At 39.3% G+C, this 25,532-nt stretch overlaps 1 protein-coding gene and 1 pseudogene across 5 annotated transcripts in view; both read right to left on the bottom strand.

Moving 5' to 3' along the window:
- Nucleotides 1–25,532, bottom strand: part of LAMA2 (laminin subunit alpha 2) — a 610,905-nt gene that overhangs the window by 122,662 nt on the left and 462,711 nt on the right. For all 5 annotated transcript variants that reach the window (XM_034669120.1, XM_034669119.1, XM_034669121.1 and 2 more), the window contains 3 exons: nucleotides 20,840–20,982; nucleotides 17,073–17,171; nucleotides 2,386–2,497 (listed from right to left, as the gene is read on the bottom strand). In XM_034669120.1, coding sequence (XP_034525011.1) covers nucleotides 2,386–2,497; nucleotides 17,073–17,171; nucleotides 20,840–20,982 — 354 coding nt within the window. The remainder of the gene's footprint in view (nucleotides 1–2,385; nucleotides 2,498–17,072; nucleotides 17,172–20,839; nucleotides 20,983–25,532) is intronic.
- Nucleotides 4,197–13,505, bottom strand: LOC109490685 (annotated as a pseudogene).

The following is a 25,532-nucleotide window of genomic DNA, read 5'->3' as shown; positions in this document are numbered from 1 at the left end:
ACATACAAATACATTAATTCCTCAGGAGAAACAAAGTTTTTTCAAACTGAACCAAAAAAAAAATTTATATATATATACATATATATTTCCTCTGATGGGTAAATTCATCATGAATGACAAATACTACTGTGACCTGAGAAACAAGAAAGATGTCTAGCATTTATTAAGTCCTAATATATGTCAGTACATATGTTAATATGAGTTTTTATATATATATATATATATATACCTACATGTATGTATGTGTATGTGTATATATATACACACATATATATTCATATATATATTTGATCATTAATTCTAATAGTTCATGAAATAAAATAGAGTATTTGTGATCTAATCTGGAGTCATAGCAAAGTAGATTATAGGGAGATAAGAATGCCTTAGATTAACAGACTCTGATTATCTACGAAGAGACCATGACTTATAATGGAAGACAGGGAGAGTAAGGTATTCCATCTATCTAAAAATAAAACTGAACTAGATAAATTCAGGCTAATACATTCACTTTTCCTACAGCAATTTGTCGTCACTAATAAAACCTAAAAGTACTGTACTATCCCCAATTGTGTAGTTCTAAGAGAAAAAAAAATGGGTGTGGATATGTTGTATAACCTACTTAAGGCTTTTGGTGAGTTTCCTTTTCTTTTTTGGAAAAAATCTCCTAAACTGCCAAGACTTGTAGTAGATAGAAGCATCTCAGTCAGGATTTAATTTACCTCCGACATATTCAAATTTAAACATTCAGGAAATTTTAACAGTTGGATTAGTTTTGCCAAAGTTCTTTTCTTAAGGGCTGTGCGTATCATGTGTGTTATTATTTTCATTACATTTACAAGAAGGGAGCAGTGTCCACTTCTTGGCTATCCCACATGGCCCTTCATGTAAATTAGGAAAAAAGCTGTCCAGTCTGGACAGACACAACCAGACTGCCTGGCGGATGCACAATTTAGAGAATGAGAGACACCTTTGATCATACATAACCCTTTTCTCTGATGGACTGTAAGCGATGCGCAAAACCTGCCCCCTGCTGGTGCCTTTGTGCGGTGCACAGACTGGGTGGTGGGTACAGTGTAGAGTGAACACAGCAGTGCTGATGTTGGAGTCTATTGAAAACATGGACCAGCATTTATTCTTATGCATGAGTATTTGATTGAAGTGATTTCAAAATAGGTTTCCAGGATTGGCTGAAAGTAGTGAGTGTTTGAGATTGAGGTAGAAGGAAAAGGAACATTATTGGGGAATTGACCACTGCCTTCAGGGCCCAAGGCAGAAATTGTTTTACCTGCAACGGGATTTTTTTTTTTTTTTTGGGGGGGGGGAGGGAGTGCTGGGCGGAGAACACTTCAAGTCATATTAATGGAAAATAAAACTGGGGAAAGCACAAAAAACTCCATCTAGAAAAGGATAAACCATAATGAGTTAATTAAGAATTTTCCAGTAGGTGTAAATTCTGTTTCAGATTCCTGACATGTTTTGTCTCAGATTAAAACTCTGTTGGTTCTTGCAGTGGGGAATCTTTGGGAGTTTCTGTCTCTTCCTGGCTAGTGATTCCTAAGAACTACCTGTCAGGATCTGCCTTGAAGGTTATCTCATGTCCTGATTTATTTAGCTATATTTCCAAGCAAAATATCTAAAACACACAACACTGTGGAACAATAAAAATATTTTACATTTTAAGAGAAAAAACCCAAAGCATTTTTCCTACTTTGTAAACCTGCATGTATGTTTATTGTATAATAATAAATACTTAAGGTCAAGATTTTTTAATGTTTTTTTTAAGAGTTCTTAATCTGGGGTTTAGCCCCCAAATAGCTTCCACTTTCATCCTCAGTCAGATTGGTAGATACCAAGCACTAATTCCTAGAGTATTACAGACTAAATGCAGTGAACCTTCTGGTAAGGTAGCAAGTCCAGACTCCAAGCAACAGATGTTCATTAAAAACAGCACCAAGTATTTTTAAAGCCATTTTGAGAAACTAAAGTGCTGCTTTAAAGTATTGAGTAGAATGCTAAAATTAGCTTTTTAAAAAATTAACAATCTTTTAAATAGTTTTGAATACAAATGATAGCAAAGTATAAGTTTATTAGTTATTTAATCATAATAGCCATTCCTCAAAAATTAAGGCACTCCTAAGGGACTGCATTCAATTTACCATGACCCTGCACTCATAATTTGTAATTCAAGAACTGCTGTCCCTTATTTAACACCATAGCTTGTAGATGCTCGGCAGATAATGCCCTTGACTATCCCACCTACTTTTCAAAACCCGACCCTCAGATTGAGAAATGGCATCTCTTACAAGAGAAATTCCAGACCTGTGTGATCCCTTTTTCTATCTTTCTGGTGGGAGACATAATGATTAAATTAAATGATTCTAATACCTTCTGCATCCTGGGCAAGCTCCTTAATGAATTCTCCTAAGGAGTCTGCTCTCCTGTTGGTCCTCTCAGCATCTTGTCCAGTTTGCTCGCCATCTGCTGTCACTTTGGTAGCCTAATGATCCAAATTCAGGAAAAGCATAATTAATTGAGATGATGAAGCTACAGCTAGATAAGCTCCCACTGGCTACATTTGCTTTCAAATATAACTCCGAGCCAAAGGCAATCGATGAATTATTGATCAGATATACTGGAAATGACACCCCGTGCTCAAGTATACAATTAAGCTTTATTACTTCTTCCATTAAATGGAAATCAGAGCTGTATTTGGTCTTTTTAAAACCCTTGCTATATGCAATGACAGAGAAGAAGCAATAAAACACAATTATTTTTGAAGTATCTTTGAGGAACAGTTGCCAAAAGTCTTTAATGGATTCTTCAACCTCCACATGTTGCAGCTCTGTCCATATTTTATTTACTGAAAAAGTGTGGAGCGTAGCAATGATCTCTTGAGAAGGCACAGCCGGTCTGTCTCAATAAGCCTGATCTTATAGATGCAGTCTAGATCAATACGTTAATTAAAGAAAACAAAGAGGGAGAAATGCTTAGCTACTAAGTAGTAAATGCTTCTTTTATAACACTCTAAAGATGCCAGGAAAACGTTAAAGAAGAATAAAGGCTAACTTTCCCCATATGTCATCACTAGAAAAGACGGCTGTTAATCATAGCACCATACATCCTTGTCAACAAAACGAAACAACTCCACAAACAGCTTCACCTCCCAAAGAATATCCCCACACATTTGCACCTTCATTCACATTGAAGATGCCCCTTGACACAAAGGAATCCACTTAATGTGTTTGTAGTTAAGATATGCTATATTTAGTCAAATAAAAATGGCATATGTAACTTTCAAAGTTTCTTAAAAATTTGAAAAAGGTCCAAATTGGCAGAGCACTAATAGTCTATAATCCTGTACCAGAGTGTTTGCATTCTAGACATGCCCAGAGATTCTAAAAAATTTTTTTACACATAAGTGGATTTTAGATAGAAATTAAAATAGAACAAAATGTCTGGCCAACACAGAACATGGTAAGAGATGCTATAGAAATTATACTGCATTTTGTGATTTCCCAGGGGGCAGTAAGAGGTTTAATTCATGACTGCTTTCAAGGTTTTACATTAAAGGCAGAAGATAAAGTCCAACTATCATCAACTAACTTCTCAGCCTGTGAGTGTTACCATCACAAACACAAGGATGAAAGGATAAGATCCACTCAAAGTTTTAAAAATCTCTCTTAACAGTGTGCAGTAAATATACAAAATATACCAAAAATATACACCCTTTAGTTGGAGGGTACTAATCAATAGGTCAAGTAACTTCTTATATACACACCACATGCATATACACATACCTATAACATCTTAAATGTTACTCTTATATTACTAAAGTCAGCTGCTTAAGATGTTGGCCTCCTAAACTGTCGTAGATGTTGGTCTAGCCTGGACTCGACTGTACTCCACACTATCACTTCTATTTCTACATATCACAGACTATGCTAAGGGACTTGATCTACATTATGGTCATTTTCAATATCTTCATTATTAATGTATTACCAGCACTGTATTACCACACAGGAAGTGTACATTATAATTTAAACTTAAAATTTATTTTTTGCTTTATCAGTATCTTATCTATATCACTAAAAGATTACAACTTACATATTCACACGATGAAGACTACCAATTCTGGCTCATAGCCAAAAGCATCTAATTTTTTAAAATAAATGTATATTGATATACTGTCTCTTCTAAATACCTGATGATCACAATCCCATCCATTGCCTTTAATTCTTCTTTCTTAATTTATACAACAATGTTGTCATCATTCACAAACTTGGTAGCGATTATAGGAGCCCTCCAATAGTAAGATGTCATGAATTCTACAAGACCCGTGGAAAGAAACAAGAGTTATCACGAAGACCGTATGCAATCAACCTCCGTGGCTTCTGTTTAGTATGTGAAATACGCCAAACTCTCTTCCTTCTCAGGCTCTTCTCAGATCCTGCTATCTTTGCCCGGGATGAACTTTTCCTCTGTCCTTTCGATGGCTGGATCTTTGTCATCTGTCATCTTCCAGATTCAGTGTCCCTTCTAGGTGTGACCATATCTAGGGCACCTCGCCAGCTTTCCAGACTTTTCACAGAATATTTTTTTCATATCACCGTGCATTTTAGAATTACTTACGGCTCCTCTATTTATTGCTTAACTCTCTGACTAAAAAGTAAGCTGTAAGAGAGCAGGCACTTGGTCTGTTTTGCTCATTACTTTATGTCCAGCTCCTAGTGTGATGCCTGAGAGCAAATATTGAATGAATGCTCAATAAGTGATTAAGCAATTACCTAATGAATCTTGCCAACCTTATTACCATTCTTATTGCCCACCTTTCTATGAACACTTTCAGAAAAGGCATTTGTTTATACTATTGTCTTCTAACTCCTCTCCAATTATCCAGAATAAATCCAGCCTTCAAGAGACAGTTCCAATTCAATCTTCTCTGTGAAGCCTTCCCTGACTATTTTGGCTTATGCTTTCCTTCCTTAGATTTTTTTTCTCTTTTCTTCTTTCTTTCCTATTAAAAACTTTAATATGCTATGAGATATCTTGATGGTATATTTTCCAAAGTACTTTCCTATCTGCATCTTCCAATTCTTCCAAAAGTCTTCACCAGTCTTTCTAATGCAATAAAAGATTCTGTATTATACTTCTGTCCTCCTTCTCTTTTTGAAAGTAGTAGCATTCTAATGACATCAATGGTCATACATTCTTATCTAATAAGGAAAAATATTTACAAACATCAGAAACCCAGTTCCGAAACACTTGCATTAATTCCTAACTGAATTAGCATTTTCTGGCTTTAAAGAAAAGCAGCTGTTTGAACTTGTGACTTGTTGATAAACACACTTCTGCTGAGGGAAGGGGAAGGGAAGAAAAGTGAATGCTGCATTTCTCTGTTGGCCCCAAAGTGCTAAATCTCACAAAGGGATACTTCCAAAGCAAACATGAAAGGGTGATTTTAAAACTTTTACTGCAATACAACAATGAAGTAAACAGTAATTAGACACCTACCATTTCCCCCCCAAAACCACCTCCCCTCCAAAAAACACAAAGAAATGCAAACAGGAAGATAACTGTCTATTTTTGCAATTTCTCCAATCATGTTAGAAGTATCTCACATTCAATGATCAAAAAATTTTCAAATAGCAATATTTTCATTTTAAGATGTTCCCCTTTTCTCCCCCTTGCCCAGGTATTTAATTTGAAAGAATGTGCTTTCTTACACATTAATTTTATACTATTTGAAGCAGCAATAACTATCAATAATTTGGCATTTGTTTATAGTTGCTCCAATTGTTTTTTCAATTTCACAAAGCCCTTATCCAGTGTTGCTCCAAAACAGAGACTGCAGATTCCAGGTAGCAAAAATTTTTTTTTTTTTTTTTTTTTTTTTTTTATTTGAGAGAGAGAGCGAGAGAGAGACAGCGAGCACATGCGCAGGGGGAGGGGGACTCCCGGCTGAGCCGGATGGGGGGCTTGATCTGACGACCCCTGAGATCATGATCTCAGCTGAGACCGAGAGTCGGACGCTTATTGAGCCACCCAGGCACCCCACATAACGTTCTGAAATCAACGTTAGGTCAACGAAATGTGAAGCAGGGCATTACACTAACTTTTTGGATTCAGTACACGAAAAAACAAGTGAAACCTAGGTAAAATTACCCCTTGTTTTATAGAAGAGATAGAGACCTGCAAAATCTGACTTCCAGTTGTATAATATTCTACACACTGTGCTACTTACAGCAGACACGCCAGTACTTATTCTTGCCCTGTATCCCCACCCCCAACCGTCTCCTACTTTACACCAAGTACCTTGTGCACCAGCCCAAGTCAGCCGAGACGATCCAGGGAATGCGGTGTAATGATCCGCTGTGAAACATGAGAGAAAAAAAAAAAGGCCCTTTCCATCTTCGTCAAAGTTTGCTGTAGAAGAAAACTGACAGCCAAATTCTCATTCTCACAAGCAAAATATCTTGGTATCACAAGTCCTTCAGGAAATCCTAGTGCCTTTAATCTTTCTACGACTTCTTAGCCCGGCGCGTTCCTCGAGTGTAGTTCACAGGCGCACTTCGCCTTCTGCGGCCCCGCCAGGACACCTGCACCCCCTCCTCCTTGACCACCTGCTTCTTGAACTGGTTCATTTAACACGGAATCAGGTGCTCCTGGGCTTCGCTAATTGGCTGCAGGAGTTGAGAATGTTCTTGACCTCTTGCAGCAGTGCTAGAAGCAGGGAAGGATTTTGCTGAGTCATTTGTCTCATCTGTTGAAACTGAGGCTGATCCGTAGACTCCATAATTTGTAGGATTGTAGGGTTATAGGCAGCTGCAGCCACTGAAGACGAGGAGCCCCCGTCCTAGCGGCTGGGGGAGGGGATCCACAGCCTGACTTTATCTCCGAGATTTCCATAGAAAGATGCCCCACTGCTCTTGTCAGGGTGGGTGAAACCGGCTCTTAGAGCTGCAATCATCTGCTGGCCCTAGCCCACTGACATGATCTCGGTCACCACGTTCTCCCAAGACTGCCCTGTGACACCTGCACCTGTTGCGTCTTCAGGAGGGCTTGGCCTAGAAGACTCTCCTGAGGTACCATCCGTTAACGCTGGGCTAGTAGCCACTGGTGCCTCTGCGGCTTTCCTGGCAGATGCAGGTGTGGGAGCGAGAGCCGGAACCGGAGCCGGGGCAGGGGCAGGGGTGGGGCCCCGAGCCACCGCCCACGCCGCGGCAGGACGTGAGCGCTGGGTTGCAGCTGGTGCTGGTGCTGTGACGGCCTTAGGTTTTGCCTCCGTAACCACCACAAGGTTTCTTCATCAATTTTATATTCTTTTAGAACAGTATCATCATTGAGGACTTTGACTGAATAAATTAATTTTTGTCCTGCTACAGGAAAGACCTCTTTCCCCCTTTTCAGATTCAACCTTCTCTTTCAGTGCTTTCATCATCCCCCAGGGGTCAATGTCAGTTCTGTTGCCGGAGGGTCTGCCTGGTAACCTGCCTGGTACCACCAGGCAGCTCTGCGCTGGACCTGCCGGCCACTGGGCAGGACCCTTTCTTATATTTTTAAAAACAAGTATCGTTACCACCATTCATGACTATGTTGGGTAATTACTTTGTTAGGGGTTTTGCCGTATCTATCTAATCTCTGTCCTTGGGGCTGAGGCTATGTCTTATTTAATTAATTAATTTATTTATTTTTTATTCCTCAGAGTGCCAGGCATAGTAGATATTGAGTGATTAGCTGGTATGGTGATAATCAAACCAACTACAAATCCCTTAGAAGTTCCAACGCCTGTTGGAGGAAACAAACAAAAATCTCCATGCCTTCCCAATACCATGCAAACCTGCCTTCTGCCAGGTGCTAGGCTTGCCAGTGAATGTGGATGGCTGGGCAGTTTCTGGGTATTTTTCAGAGCCTAATGGGAAGCTTGTGCTCAAGAGCTCCAGCTGAGTGCTTAGGAGGAGAGCCAGGCGGGAGACCCCTCAGTCCCAACCACACTGCATTCTTGCCACTGGCCTCACGGTCATTAAAAGCTAACCTGCAATTACACACCAAGTAGCACGCCAGTTCGGGCTGGGTTGGGGCTGGGAGGAGGCAGAACTCTTTAGGGCCAGCACAGGGCTTACTGAGGAAGAAGGCAGCCTTCCCCTGCAGAGAGAAGAGCCACCCCTCTCGGTCGTGCTCCAGAAGAGGAGGAAATGTGAGGTTCCTGGCAAAAAAGGCATTGACTCATGGTTTTAGTGCTCTAAAAGATGGGTTAGAGTCAGGCTCAACCATACTCCGGATTGATATGTGTGTTCAGATGGGCTTGTAATACTTCCTTGTGTCTCTTTTACTCTTCCTGCCTTTAAAGATACACACAGGACATAATCCCTATTTTCATACTGATGAAAATGAAGCTATAGAGAGGTTAAGTGACTTATCTGAACTCATACACACAGGGAATTGGGGGCTAAACACAAATTTTCTGTCTCACAGCTTTATATTTTGTTCGTATCAAGCACTAACTTACATTCCGATAATAACCGGGAAGACTAGGAAAATACATGCAAAAGTTGAGCATTCTGGGCGGGAGGAGGAACGCTGCTTGAGCTCAGGTAGTACTTGAAGTGTATCACCTTTAGGTTTTAGTAGATTAACATATTTAAAAATCCATATCAGAACATCATATAGACACAGTTTTAAAAGTCATGTCTTATTACACAGTAATTAAGTTGAAGAGTCACCCTTGTCAAAACCACCCATGAGATACTCCATAAAGAAAGCCTATGACAAATGCACTATCACCTATAGGGAGTGGTGATAGATAGCAGTATCATGGTGAAATTCTCGACAATCAGTTTCACCCAGGACAGGCTATTGATAATGTTACAGATGAATGCTAAACACTACATGATAGGAGCTATCTGTCTGATTCAGTTTGGTTCTTCTTGCATTTTATTAAATTACCATTCCATCCCTCAGTCATATTCCCTCTTACTATTATCTTGTCCTTTGAGTATTTGACAAATGTCTTCTCATGTATCCTACTATGTCGTACAATCTTCCTTTCGTTCTCTTTGATTTTCTTATTTTTACATCCTCTTACCTCAGTTCTATAATCTTTCCAGCGTTCTTTTCTAAATGATGCCTTAAGCAGTACCTTGTGTTTCTTTTACTTTTGATTACCTTTTTTTACATTGAAGTTCACTAAACTAGATATTTTTTCCTTCTATTTTTCTTTTTCCTTTATTTTTTTTAGAGTATTTATATTAGGCAGCATGCATTACCATTCGACACGCATTAATTTACTTCTGAACAATGTAGCTGTTACTTTCTTGCTTTAGCTCAAGCAGTTCTCACTGTGCCTCTTGAAATCTGCACATAATTTTCTTGGTTGGATATCACTAGTGTCTTTCATTTTCTGCCTTCTTTACGTTAAAACTAGAATCTAATGGGGCAAATCTAACTAGTGAATAGACAACATTGCTTAGATGCCATCCACTTTTGCATTTGCAGACTTATATAGCTTCCTGCTAAAATTAAATTTCAGATCTAATCATTTATACGATATTTTCAAGGGTTATCTTCAAAAACTACCAGTTTTGTATATCTAAGTATCAGTGAAGTACTCCTCAGGCAAGCTATTAGACAACATGTCAAGGAAAGCGATAGGAAGAAGCCAAGTGGCCCTCTGGAATGGTAATAAGTGAGTTCTATACAACTTCTCCCTAAATATTTCAGGTGTCAGTTTTGAGAGTTCCAAAACAAGCAAGTATGATGTGCTTTACATTCTCTCTCTCTTTTTAAAAATATAATAGCAGAAATAAAAAACACTGTTGTCAACTTAAACCTCTGAACACTATAAATAAGGTAAACATTACAATATTGTTGGCATCTAAATTTAAAAACTGGTTTCATCATTTTAGAAATAATTTTTATCTAAATTTGATTTTAAGTAGGCAGTAATAGACAATGCAAATAAAGCTCGATTTTGATATTTTATATAGTTCAGTTGTTACATAGCATTCTCACCTTATGGATAAACATTTAGGGGATGCTTATCTAAGGAAGTAAAAAATCCAACTGGATATAATTATAAATATATGCCTGATTTTAGTGTATTTTAGAGACATTAAAAATCAGTGCTTATTTTGGGTTTTTCTACCTGTCATCTAGTTGTTCAAATGCTATTTAAATTATTCACAGTTAATTAATTAAGCAAATTACTGAACTCCTGTGTGCATGATATTGTTGATACTGTGGTGAGAAAAAAAAAAATTAAAGGACATACCTCCTGACCTTTTGGAGTCTATAGTCTGGTAGAGTAGAGAAGTACTTGTTGAGTGATCATGAAAATAAATTTGTAATTACAAACCGAAGAAGAAGTATTGTGGGATAAGACAGTTACACAGGAGTCTCATCACACCTAAAATGTCTCTCATAAGGCAGGGTTCCACGAGCTGAGGTTTGAAATGTGAACTAGAATAGACGTTAACAAGATATAGGAGAAGGTGATTTACTTCAAAGCCTAAAGAAAACCTGTGGAAAAGCTCTGTGGTGGGATGAGGTAACTGAAGGGCAGTATGGCTGGAGTGCCGATGGCCAGAAGCACAGGTGGCCGGGGATGTGGCCAATAAGAGGATTTGAAGCTTTAACCTAAGAGCAATGAGAAGTTGGGAGGATGAGTTCGAGCACTCGTGTGACAACTTCAGATTTGGAATAGTAAAAGTGCATTTTGGCTACATTGTAGAGAACAGAGTGGAAGGAAAACAAGAGTGGAAGTAGACGGAGTAGCTAGAAAGTCATTGTGGTCATTCCAAACTAAAGATTATGGAGATGGAATGAGAGTTGGGTAGTAGAGAGAAGATCTATACAAGAACAGCACCCCTGCATTTGGTAATGAGTTGAGTAAGTGGGATCACAATGAGGAAGAAAAAGGATCAAGGAAAATTTCTAGCTTTCTGGCTTATATGTTGAATGCACCAAGGTCCAGATAACCAGACCTCGAATTTGGGGAGAGATGAGGCTGGGCAGTTAAGAATCAGATCACAATGGGAGAGCATCATATGTCATATTGAACAAAATGGAAAGCTGTTGTAAATTTGAACTAGAGTAACATGATCAGGTCTGTGATTTGGAGAGTTTACTTTGTCATAGGATTAATAATTTGTTGGGGTTGGAGATGGCTTAGAAAGAGAGGTCATACAAGGAAACTGAATTGGATTGGGTTGAAAATGAAGGTAAGGGGTAACTCCTTCATTTTGGTGGGGGGGACTGGCTACATATTGGAGGACAAATCATTAAGATGCTCTCAACAGGAAAAAGTATGGGTTTTAAAAGGAAGATGATGAGTTTAATTTGAGATGTCCAGTCAGCAGTTAGGATTCTAGGACTGAAGCAGGAGAATAAAGTTTGTCTTGAAAATAATAGATTTTTTGAATCATCAGTATATACATGGCAATTTAAGCCCAAAGAAAGAATTTACAAGTGAGAAAAGATGTAGACTGATGACTGCACCCCAAGCAAACCAACTTAAAAAAATTATTTATTTGGCAGAGGTAGAGAGAGAGCACAGCAGGGGGAGAGGCAGGCAGAGGGAGAAGGAGACTCCCCGCTGAGCAGAAAGCCTGATGTGGGGCTCGATCCCAGGACCCTGGGATCATGACCTGAACTGAAGGTAGACGCTTAACCTGTTAAGCCACATAGGTGTCCCAGAAAACCAACTTTTAAGGCATGGGCAGAGTAAGAGCCTGAGAATAAAAGGACAGAGAATAAAAAGAAAACTAGAGGAGAATATGTCAAGGAGGAGGGAAGGGTCAAAAAGGCAATTGCTACAGGGGGTTCAAGTAAATTAAAGTTTTCATTGGATTTAGTAACCAATTTGTCATTGGTTATCTTCTAGAAATAGCTTCAGTAGCAAGCTGGGAGAGGAAATCTAAATTGCAGTGGAGTGAGAAGTGAATGCAGACCTGTCTCCAAGGCTTTCAAAAAATCTGGCTGTGAAACTGAGGAAGGAGCTAAGAACAACAGCTATGGAGGTATATGGACTTGGCATCAAAGAGCACCTCAGTATTCACACACATTGTAGGACAGTTCAAATATGCTAAATATGATTGCTATGTTCAAGAAACTTACATTTCAAGAGGGAAATCAAATGACAATAAATCAAAATACACTGAAAGATATATGTGATTATATAATATTTTGCCTATGTCATATTTGCACTATAAATTATATAAAATGCATGTTAAGTGTTAGTTTGGGGAGGAATATGATTCTCTTTACCACAGGTTATTAGAGAACTAGATTGCTCTGTGAAAAAATGAGCATAAAATATATAAGTACTTGAAGGAGAAAGGGCAAGCTCCTATACCAGCTAGGTAGGATGAAACTCACCAAATGCTTTAACAAATCTGAAGAATGCATTAGTCATAAAGCCACTGGTCAGCCAACAAAGAAGAAAAAAAGGAGCATCAAAAACACTGGCTCTACCAGTGAAAGAACTTTCCAGCAGAAAGGTAGCTGGAATTATCAGGTTATAAGCTCACAGTTATTATAAGCTCACAGTTTTCAACCTTACCTGATACCAGAATCATCCGAAGAGCTCTTGAAAATCCCAGTGCACTTAACTGCCTCCCGCAGACTAATTACATCACAACCTTTGGGAGTGAGACCTGGCCCCAAGTAATTCCCAGGTGGGCTCCTAGTGTAAGGCACTGTCTCCTCTAATGTAGCCATGAAAGTCATGGCTACCACACTTAGGCTGTGGTCCAAATGCTGGATCATTCATGGCCATGAGATAAAGGTACTGGTGGTCTTAGGCTGATACTATTGGATATTTCACTCACCTAGCCTTCTAGTGATGATTCCATATGTATCAAATCACCTTTTGATTATCATGCGGCTTGACCACAGGGGAAGAACTGATCATGTTGACTTGAGTATTTAAGGTCTCCATGACAGTTATGTTTCTTGTTACAGATGTGAGAGAGACAAGATTAATTAATAAATGAGGATTTTCATTTCCTCCTCATCCTCACTTCATTGAAGAGATCTTTGCTTTCAGTAGTCTTATTTCTAGGCTTTTTGTGTTATAAATCTGAAGAATACACAGATAAAAATGGTCTTAGGAAAAGAGTAACTTTACAGTGGACAAATCTGGCAAACATTACCTCAGCCAGGTAATCAAGATAATAAGACATATTGATTGCATGGGTTCTTAATTTGATGTAATAAAAATGATAAAATGATAAAAATGATACTTCACTTCTTTAGTCTTTCCCACAGAAACCCATAACTCCATACTTATCACAAAAACATGAGACAAACCCCAACTGACGGACATCCTACAAAATACATGAGCTTGTCAAAACTATCAAAGTCATCAAAACAAGGGAAGTCTAAATCTCAATCCGTAGCCTGAGAAGACATGATGACTAAATGTAATGCAGCATCCTGGATGGGATTCTGAAATAATATAAAGACATTAAGTGAAAACTGAAGAAATTTGAATAAAATATAGTTTTTAGTTAATGATAATGGATCAGTACTAGTTTATTAGTTGTGACAGACATACCATACCAAGAAATTAACAGTAGGGGAAGCTGGGTATGGAGTATAGAGGAAATTTCTTTATTATCTTTATAATTTTCTGTAAATCTAAAACTATTCTCAAATAACAAGTTTATTTAAAAATAGTATTGAAATTAACTGCAATTGGATCATAGACCTAAATGTAAAATACAAAACTGTAAAACACCTAGAAGATAACATAGGAGAAAATCTAGATGACCTTGACTATGGTGACAACTTTTAGATACAACACCAAAGGCATACTCCATGAAAGAAATAATTGATAAGCTGGACTTTATTAAAATTAAAAACTTCTGCACTGTGAAAGACATTGTCAAGAGAATGAGAAAGCAAGCTGCAGACTGGGGTAAAATATTTGCAAAAGACATATCTGATAAAGGGCTACGATCCAAAATATACAAAGACCTCTTAAAGCTCAATAATAAGAAAACAAATAATGCAAATAAAAAAGAAATGAGAAAAGACTTGTCTTAGTCCGTCTGAGCTTCCATAGCCAAATATTATACATTAGGTGCTTTATAATAACAAAAATTTATTTCTCATAGTTCTGGAGACTGGAAAGTGCAAGATTACGTCCCCAGCAGGTTTGGTGTCTGGTGAGGACTTCTTCCTAGTACTATTTTTCACTGTGCCCTCATAAGGCAAAGAGGGGGAAAAGAATCTCTCTTCTATAGGGATTCTTTTCATAGGGCACTAATTCCATTCATGAGGGCTCCACATTCATGACCTAATCCCCTCTCAAAGGCCTCATCTCCTATGATAATCACCCTGGCAGTTAGAATTTCAACATAGGAATATTGGAGGGGACATAAACACTCAGTCCATAGCAAGACCTGAACAGACATCTCACCAAGGTAATACGCATACAGATAGCAAATAAGCATATAAGAAGATGCTCAGTATCGTGTATCATTAGAGAATTGTAAATTAAAACAAGGAGATACGGCTACACACATATTAGAATGGCCAAAATTCAAAACACTGACAACACCAAATGCTGTGGGGATGTAAATACAATTGGAACGCTTATTCATTGCTGGTGAGATGCAAAATGGTACCGCCACTCTGGATGACAGTTTGGTGATTTCTTATAAAACTAAACATACTTTTACTACATGATCCACCAATTGAGCTCCTTGGTATTTACAAAATTGAATTGAAAACTTATGTACTCAAATGTTTATAGTAGCTTTATTCATGTTGCCCAAACGTGGAAGCAACCAGGATGTCCTTTAGTAGGTGAATGGATACATAAACTGTGGTACAATCAGACAATGGAAAACATTTACTCAGCACTAAAAAAGAAATGAGGAATCAAGTCATGAAAAGATGTGGGGGAAACTTCAATGGATATTACTGAGTATAAGAAACCCACGTGAAAAGGCTACCTACTGTATGATTCCAACTATATGATACTCTGGAAAAGGCAAAACTATAGAGACAGTACAAAGATCACTTTGCCAAGGGTTTGAGAGGAGGGAGAGATGAGTGGGTGGAGCAGAGAGGAGGTTTAGGGCAGTGAAATTACTCTGTATGATACTGTAACCTATAGAATATACAACACCATGAGAGAACCACAAAGTACACTATGAACTTTGAATGAGAATGATGGTCAATGTAGCTTCATTTATTGTAACAAATGTACCACTCTGGGGTGGGGGGGTGTTAATAATGGGGGAGCTATGTATGTATAGGGTTAGGGGGTATATGGGAACCATCTGTACTTTCCAATCAACTTTGCTTTTAACCTTAAACTTCTTTAATATATGAAGTCTATTCTGCAGAATTAATTCAGTATGGGAGAGTCTGCTGAAGAGAGGAAAAGATGTAGGCTAAGACGTAATAAAGGTCTGACTTTCCTAGTAAAATATTTCCTGTGTTTCTAGGCTCTGATCATTAGGTTCTAATCACATCAATGAAACAATGCTTGTGTCAGTTTTGCTTATCCCTCTATTGTCAGGGTCTGTCATTCTGACAGAGAACCAAGAGCATGGTAGTTGCCTAATAAGTATTAAAATGAATGAATAAATGAAATGCCTCCTGTTCCATGGAAGTTTCCCTAATTACCCTTCAAGAGATTAAATCATTCCATTTATGTTTCTCAGGTACATTTCTTGCTCCTTTATTTTATATCATGTTTTATTATATATTTGCATGCACTTCTCCCACATTACCCTCCACACATCTAAATACATATGTATACACACACACACACAGACACACACACACACACACACATACACATGTTCACACACACACACAAACTAGACTGAAGTTCCTTGAAGACAAAGACTGGGCTTCCTTTCTATCTTTCATCTGCAAACACTTAGCTTGGGTGAACATTCCTAAATGCTTGTTGAACTGAGTTTACTTTGTTTGCTATGATCAGTTTAAAATTTCTTATTTAATTGTATTTACATAGAAAATACAAAGTTATTAACTATTAATTTAATACAAGATCACTGTACTTATTAATCTAATTAATATCTAACTAGATCTGACAAGAAACTGTTCCTTATCTTGCTGGTACTAGATTCTGAAAAAGTGTTTCATATGCTATTTGTGAACTCAGGGCCATTGTTTAGTGTTATGTGCTCAGAAGCCAGTTTGATTTCTCTGTGGAAATTTTCGTAAACCAGCATCATGCCTGCGAGGTGGAAAGAGTATTGGGCCAATGGGAATCGAGACTGGATTCTACTTAGGTCCCTAAGTTTAGTGAATTGTATGGCCAGTGGTAGTTCTTTTCATTGTCATGACCTGAAGTTATTTCTTCCTAAACCAGCAAACAGAAAATGAACTAGATAATATGTAAGAACATTCTAGCTCCAATATTCTTTGTCATTTAAAGCTCTTAGAAAATTGAACTGGATCTCTAAATTGCAGGCCAGTTTTCTGCTCATGCATTTTTCTGGCCACAAGATGGCGGACTTTATGTTGTTTTCTTTGTTTTCTAACAGCAAAAAGAAACTTGACCCTCTTGCAGTTCCTTAAAAAGTCTGATAAATGTAACACGGACTTTACATTCTAACTTTTCAAAGTGTCTTAAATGCTTTGGATTTTCACAATAAAGATTTCCTCTTTTGTGTCGGAATACTGATTTAGACTGTATTTCTATACAAATGCAAATATCCCGTGATGAGATCAAAGCGTCTGTAAGTATTTTCCTTTGTTTTTCTTTTTCCTTACATAGTCAAAGACAGTGCTGTTGGTATTCAAAATTGATAAAAACTTGTATGTGTGACTGGACAGAATTTTCAAAATATACTGTCACGCTGATATTTTTAGCCCTTGTCCTTGACACTGCCCGAGTATCACAACTTCCTCTGATGCTACTGAGTTTCAGGGTTTTTATTTGTGCAGAAGTGGCAAATCAAAATACATCTCCTTCATGCACCAAACTGGGAATTAGAAACAAAACATTTGCGCTTCAGAAATTTGATGTAATTTTCCTTAATATACATGATCTATCTGCTATAAGAAGATTCATGACCCTCCCAACTTACCCTGGTCAGAAGATCATTCATTTCCGACACGAGCGTGTTCAGATTGCCCTCTGCCAACTGAATGAGCCTCTCTGGGGCCCGCTGGGGTGAGAGCAAGTGCTGAAAGAGATTTCATTCCACATACATTTTAGTAAACGGTTCTGCAGTGATCATGGGGTTGTACATTTAACACAACAGTTTTCCTTTATATACAAAGTATTTCGCCTTCTCGCCTTCACAGAAAAGATAAAGAAACCATTTCACCTGGGCACAAATACATGAAGTGCTATGCAGAATATCCTGGCAAGCAGTGCAAATTGCAGTCATTTATTGAAAAATTACTATGTGCCAGGCTTTCTTTTTTTCCCCCCACTTAATTCTTACAACAATTCTATGAGGTAAATGTTATTTTGTTTTGTGTCTGAGGAGACTCTGGCTCAAAGAAAGTTAAAACTTGCACAAGATCACATGGCCAGTAAGGGGTAGAGTCAAGATGAACTCTGTCTGGTTGTTCAAATCTCCCATTTCAAGCAACAGAGATAGAGTTTACAGGAAAGAAAGAGAATGGGAGCCGTTGACAGAGGGCCCTGGCCGGGCACTCAGAGAGAGGCCATTTTCTTCTGTTAAACACAGTCAATGTCACAGAACAGTGACATTAGACAGGGTCACCCTGTGACAGTGATGAATGAAAGAAAACGAGACCACTCCATAATCTTGTCTAAGCACAGACAAAACCATAGTCTCTGTGTGGACCACAAAGGCACCCAAAATCCATCTGCTGTTGACTCTGGGTGACCACTGCCCCTTCGGTCATTATAGCTTTAGCCTCACTGTGTTCTTCCCTCCTTCTCCGTAAGATTCATTAGAATAATCCATTACCCCACTTCCTAATAGCACCCAATCCAGTCCAAACCCCTGCTCCCTTACACCTGCCCCAGAACACCCAACACAAACCCAGATACTGGGAGTCACTGCTATGACCCTCTTATGGAGACACACCCACATGCCCAGTGGTGGGCAGTGTCCCTGGTTGCAGTGACCTCAGAAATGCAACTCTGTTCTCAGTGGTCTCTGGCTGGAACTGGACAGCACTGACACAGGTAAAGGAAGTGAAAGACGAGGTAAAATAACTTGCTTACCATTTTTAAGTATCAGAATAGGATCTCAAGTATCCAGGTATTAAAGAAATTGTAGGAGAAGGACACAAACCCAGAATCAAGAAAGACTGGAATTGAAGGAAAATCAAGGTGGTTTTGACCAACACTCAGCCAGCCCTCAGGAGATAGAGGACTGTATCTCTTGGCTCAGGGGGTGGCCACAGATTAAAAACGCTTCCATTTGGGCCTTTCACTACTACATCCAGTGCTTATGTGGTATTTTCAGAATTGTTTATGTCCTAGTGAAGTATTTGCTTTTCTCGGTTAATCTCCTTTCTTGGTATTCTTCCCATGTAGAGTACTTCCCCCTCATCTGTGGGGGATATGTCCCAGGACCCCCGGTGGATGCCTGAAACGGCTGATAGTATTGAACCCTGATATACTGCTTTATCCCGTTCATATGAGCCTAGGATAAAGTCTAATTCATATATGAGGCACAGTAGGAGATGAACAACAACGATAAAAGAGAACAATTATAAAGCTATGCTGTAATAAAAATTATGTGAATGGGCTCTCTCCCTCTCAAAATGTTACTGGACTGTACTCGCCCTTCTTGTGATGATGAGAGATGATGGAAGGCTTACATAATGAGGCGCCGTGGCACCCATGAGGCTACCTTCGAAATTCTCATAAGTCAGAAGGAGCATCATCTGCTTGCGGACGATGGTTGACTGTGGGTAACTGAAACTGTGGATAAGGGGGAGACTACGGAAAATAACCAGTCAGCATCTTCCTTATTGAAACTCCCCTTTCTGATATGAGACTTACGAGGTAAATTTGGATTCCTCTGTCTAGCTTTCAAGGTTGTGCTTCATATCACCCTGCCCCACTCAAGTTTCTAGCCTTATCTTTTACTAGCATGCCTGCCTTCTCACGTGGGACAGACGTGCCCTGTGAATTCACAGCTCCACCTCTGCTCACACACTCTCTTCGCCTCAAGGCAGGAGTACGAGCCCCGCCGGGCCAGGGAGGTCTCATGGCTGGCAGGTGGGCTGGGCCTTTCCAGGCAAGTTACTTTCTCTCTTGGAGCTTGACAAAGGTAGTGTCATTCTCACTGGCCCTAAAGTCATTGTGCCTCTATTCCAATCCCGGCTCTGCATTTAGTAGCCATGTGGTCTTGTGCCTCACCTGTAACTTTTCTGTTTCAGTTTCCCTACCTGAAAACAACATGGATGATACAGTGCTTCCTTCCTACCTCTTTGAGTTTCTGTAAGATTTATGCATGATAATTCATGTAAGACTTAGGGAGTTAATTGCTTCACACAGAGGTACTCATCAATAAGTGTTAGGTATTTTTGCTGTCATCATTATTGGCTTCCTCTCCCGGAAAATAGGCATAATAATACTTGCCTTGAAGGCCATGGTCCAGATTACAGAATATACTCCCTAGAAGAGCGTCCACCAGTGTCTAGTGAATAAACCTTAGATTTTTCCTCAGTCCTTGCCAATATTTCTCTATTAAATTGTGTCTATCCTTCAAGTTCCAACACAAATTACACTCTCATTAATAACGTATTCCTTGGTTACTCCGATTATTACCTGTGTCTCCAATCTTTGTACAATATTGTAAGTCAAAAATTTACAAAACACATGATGATTACCCTGATTGTTAAATTACTGCTTTCACCACATAGATTATAGGCTTCCTGGGGGTAGTGACCACATATAGGAGTCATAAAACTCCCAGGGAACCAAGCACAATACCGAAACATTCCAGAATTTCTTAAAAAATACCTGATCATTGACCAATAGCACATCGGCAGTCACTTTCCATCTTTTGCTATCAGATGAAATCCCACTTTCCTTAACATTTCCTCCTCTCCCACCCACTACCAAAAGTTTTAACAATGTTCTAAAATACTGTTTTTCAAATTAGTTCTCACTGAAGTGTTTTCCAAGGTCTGCTAGCTCTCTAGTACAAAATTTTAATCTTGTGTTTTCAATTCGACAGGAAACTTAAATGTTAATGTAAGCATTTCTGGAACTCAGGCTGGGCACCTGAGAAATGGATATGGCCACCTGAGCTCAGCAGCGACCTCTGCATGCATGTCTGATCGTATGGCAGGTTGAGCCCCTAAATCATGTGACCTTGTCAAGTGATGCCGAATGTCATTTTAGGACCCTAGCCTTACTAGGGACTCTGTGGTTCATACTGTGGAATGGCAGGAGTTACACATAACATACATACTGATCGAAGAGCCTGTGTGGAAGTAGTCACGGTCATATTCTTGATGCTTTCAGCAAAAATCATCTGTTATTTTATATTAATGTTTTTAATTTTAATTTTATTGGCTTTTTAGGCTTTTGTAAGGATTGATGTGCTTTGATTTTATAGAGCTATAAGTATAGGGAACTATACCTGATTTTATGTTTGTACATATTTAAATAACGTAATAAAGCTGATTTAGGCAAAGCACTGAGGGTACATAAGCCTCTTTCCCTTAATAGCAATCTGTTATAGTATAATACTCAGATTTGAAAAACACTGGTTTAGAAAGTCTCTGAATTTCCCTCCTGGCTGCTTGCCTTGATTTGGGGCAATGGGAAGAACATTTACCAATTCTGGCCACTACCCCTTGGGAAACTTCTGTTACCTTTTCCCTGGCTCTTGCTGTTACTACTCCAACCTACCTTTAGTTCTTGAGTCGTATTTTCAAGGCCATACAGCATTTTATATGGGGCAGGTAGCGGGCCAGTGAGGTTGATACTCATGGCCATCTGCTCCAGGCGAGCCAAGTCACCAAGAAGGAGGCCTGTGCATTCATCTCCACAAACTGTGAAAGAGAAACAACATAGACTATTTACTTCTGTTAAGGATCCCAGACAGATGTTCAAAGATTTCAGCTATGAAATATTTTATGGCCCAAGTATAACTCTGTGAGAGATGATGCTACTCATGTTAGATAATTAACGTTTCAAATAGATGACGGTTGAAAAAAAGAGGAAAAGAACAACAGAACAGCAGACATGCCTGTTGGCCAAAAGCTGAAATAGGGACAGGGACATAAGCTGAGGAACCAAAGAGGAGGGGCAAATGGATTTTGAGGGGAACGAGCATATTGCAGAAGTATGAGAGGTAAGACATGGGATATAACATTATAAATGTTCCAGCAATTCCCACATTAGCAATCTAGAGGACATCTGTAACTAGGGAATAAGACATGTTCCTGTGTCTAAAACAGTATGCAAATATACTGTGCTCCGTTGGCGTGCACTGGAGAGTGTAACAAATGGGTCTCCACGTGTTTCACGTACCATGTATGCTGCATATCCCAAAATTGTACAACTTTTCCGCTTGATATCTATTGAAAATAATTATTTTTAAAAAAGAAAAGTCAAAAGAAAGAACTTTTCTTTTTATAATTTGTGGTTTTTGGCTCATGATATGTATGTATTTACTTACTTACCGACTTATTTGCCAACTTTTCCTCTTTAGCCTTTCAACACATTATCATAGCCCATCATTACATGCACTCCCACCAATTCCTGCTTTGCTAATTAACCTCATCCAGTCTTGTGGATAAATAATTGCTAAGGGCCAGGAAAATGTTATTCCTTAAGTAGCCAGAAGTGCTAATGTTCTATGTATAATCTTTTCGATAATTAGAAAGAGGGAGTATTCAAACTTGGCGTGGTGGAAGGGGGCTGGTGGTAAAGTTAGCAGAGAGGAAAAAAATGGATTGTTTTTTCATTATTAGATGAATTTCATAAACAGAATTTCTAAAATGAAAATACATGAATTGTTTTGTAGGATTTTAAATACATGCATAGTCAGTTTGAAGTTTTGAGCTCCTTGGTTTTTTTTTAACCCTTTGCAACAGAGCAATGAGGTGTATAGCTTCTCCATGCCAAGGAGCCCGTACCACCATATTTATGATATGCGTTCATGTAGACAGTTATAATTTCTAGCATATATTTGGAAGAAGGAGGTATCAAAACTATGCACATGGGAAGAGAGGTAAATACATAACATGGCAAATACCAAGACCTGAAGTAGCTTTGGACCATGCCCCAAACTGGCAAGAATTCAATGAGTCCTCTAAATAGCACCCCCCTGAGCTGCCTAATGGAGAGAAAGCCATTAACTAAAGCTTGTAAAGAAAGAGAAGTTGTACAGGGGGTGAGTTTTTGATAGGACAGCAGTTAGAGGTGAGTTAGAATATCCCTTTGCAGGGATTCAACTTCCCCAGCGGGGCTTTCAGGAAACCACCTCCGTACAGGTGACACGTGCAACTGTAGAGTGTCACCTGCAGGGGCTTTGCCTGCAGAGTGAACAAAGAGGCTTTGGAGGCAGGAGTCCAAGTGTGGAACGTGAGCTGTATTCTCTTCCTCTTCTGCCAAGTAGAATGAAAGAGAATTTGCTCTGCATGGAAACTCAGTGAAGACCACAGAGCATCGTGCCTTCCTGCTCCCCCTTCCATGCTAGCGCTTGAGAAGTTTTAACACACCTGTCTACGTGAAACAATTACAGAAAACACAACCTGCAACATAATTAGGTGCCGAATTGACTCTGTCTAAACATCAAGACACAGTCTGGTTCTCAAACATTAGTGGGTCTCAGAATCATTTGAACAATCTTCTTAACACACAGAAGACAGCCATACTCCCAGGGATTCTGATTTAAGGGGCAATGGAGTTACCTGGCTTCTGATTCTCTGAGAGTGTACCTTCCTCTCAGGTGAATGCTGTTACTTCTGGTCTGGACAGCACAGTTTGGTGGTAACTAGATCGGCAGCATTGCCATCACCTGGGAGTTTCTTAGACATGCATAATCTTGGGCCCATTCCAGATCTGGTGGCTCAGAATCTGCATTTTAGAAAGATTCCCATGTGACCCACGCATGTTAGTGTTTGAGCAGTACTGCTGTGGGTTGATCGGCCTCAATTCTGGCTGTATAATAAAATCATATGGGGATTCATAAAATACAGATATCCAGGTACCTGCCATCCCTGCCTTCAGAGCATCTATTTCTTGGGTCTGTGGTAAGGCCTAGGCATCAGGATTTTTAAAAAATGACAGATGGCCCTATCACACAGCTAGAGTTTAGAACTACTGTTGCAGATGATAAGCTTCAGGGAGACTCAGTCCTAAAGATGAAAGACGTCATTTTGCTTATCGTGTCCTCTGCCTAGGACACTTCTCTCTCCATCTTCCCCTGTGTGGCTCCTGGATGTTCAGGTCAAGGGCTTATTTCCTCAGAGGGGAAGGCCATGATGACTCAGAAATGACTGTCTCCACCAATCACTACTGCAGTCCCTTGGTCTTGTTACCTTAACACTCGTGTGTATGAGGTATCTTATTACTTTATTTATACATTGCTTCTTCCACACCAGAGAAGAGACCTTAATCACCTTTGGTCACAGTGTTTAAGATAGTGTCTTGCACACAGTAGAGTAACAAATATGTGGTTACTACTATCTTTGTAAAAGAAGAGCAAAAAACATTTTGGAGAAGAGCAGAGTGTTAGAAGGAGGGAACAGAGAGAGGGAGGGATGGAGGGAGAGAAAAACAGCCAAACAGGAAGTATCTAAATGGGAAAACGTGAAAATGAGATAGGAACCACAGAGATATGTGAGGAACAGGAGAACAGAATAAAAACAATGTTAAGAGAAAAGTGTCTTGTGATTGGAGAGGCAGAGATGGAGGAATGTCGGGATACGGCTGTTATGATACCCACATAAAGTAATTCAGGTTTTTGTTTGTTTTGAGGTAATTCAGTTTTGACTCAGGAAAGAGTTATTGGAATGGAGGAAGCGAGGAGGAAAAAAAAAGATACGAAATGTTATCAAGAAGGAAACAACACAGATGTGTTATTGACCAGATAAAGGCAATGCTCAGTTCTGGGGTGGATTAAAAACGGTCACCACTTCCTTCCTGTTCTCCCATTAAGAGGTAGAGTCTATTTCCCTTCCCTTAAATCTGGGTTGGATTTAGGACGCACTGTGACCCAAAGAGCGTGTCAGAGGAATGCTGTGTGACTCGTCAGCCTCAGCTTCAAGGGCTTCGGCATTTTCTGCTTTCACATTCTTGGAGCCCTACTACCTTATGGGTAATCCCAGATGAGTCTTCTTGAGGAAGAGACGCAGCTGTGAGCAAAAGCACAGCAGGCCTGACCATTCCAGCTGCGGCCCCATCATGTGACGGGGGCTATCCGAGACTCCCCAGACATGACAACAAAAGAACGATCCGTTGGAGCCCAGTCCAGACTCTCAACCTACGGAAACCTGAGGATGTATCATATCCAGCTGCTGTTTCAAGCTGTTGAATTTTGGAGTGGCAGCAACACGTCACGCATACACTTCGCCAAGTTTCGCAAGTGTGATTTAGAGTTCAAATTCAGATCAGAGACTTACCAGTTGCAATTCGCAGGCTAAGAACAAGTATTAGGAATGATTCTTAATTTTACTAAAAGTTAGGAAGGATACAAAGGCTCCTTTCCCACTGAGGCCAACTTTAACACTGTTATAAAGTTCCATTCAACTTCTAGTGAAGATGGATTTTGGGTAGATATTCCCAGGATGTAAGCAAAAAATATACTCTTTTCACTTTCAAGCTCTTGAGAGATACTTCATAACAGAACGTCTCACCATGCTTTTTAGGGCAGTGTGTTCTTCAGGAATCCTTTGCTAGCCCTTTCTCTAACGCATTTATAATTTACAACCTACTATTTCCAAGAAGAAATTGAGTCAGCTCACTGATAATAGTGTGGCTACAGGTTCCTCACTGGGGGCTCCAGAAATTTCCAGGGAAAAGTTTTCTCAGTTTTTACTTCATATAAGAATAAATCAAGCGCTGGAATGCAGAACTAGATCTGATTTACTGTAATACACTACAGAGTAAATTGGTGAGCTAGAATGCCAAGGGCATGATGAATACTGATTTTTCTCTCATTTATTCTACCCCCTGCCCATCTGTTTTGGTTCCTCATCTTCCGTTGTTGAAATAAAAATATATTTAATTGCTCTTTCAAGGACTCATGCATGCCATTTTATGTCTCTGTGTCCAAAGGTCTATTATTGTACCATGTCTTATGGTCTCTGTATTTGCTTTTTGAGGAACAAAGCAGAAGCACATTTCCATAAGTGAAAGGTAAGTTTTATAGTATGCTCCAAGTAATATACTAACATCTGTCCAAATGGGTCAGAAAGACTTATGGATATGACAGCCATGGGGATTTTTCCAAAGCTTCTATATAAGTCTAGTTCATGCAGTTAGAAGATAAACACATGGGGAAATGTGCCTTTTACATAATGGTTTGCTATTTTATTCTGACACAAAATACTTTACTTATACCACAAGCTTACTTTTATTTGCCCTCAAAAAG

Source organism: Ailuropoda melanoleuca, chromosome 10 (genome assembly GCF_002007445.2).
Source record: "Ailuropoda melanoleuca isolate Jingjing chromosome 10, ASM200744v2, whole genome shotgun sequence".
Classification (NCBI taxonomy): Eukaryota; Metazoa; Chordata; class Mammalia; order Carnivora; family Ursidae; genus Ailuropoda; species Ailuropoda melanoleuca.
The sequence above is the reverse complement of the archived record's forward strand: the minus strand, read 5'-3'. Positions and strand labels throughout refer to the sequence as shown.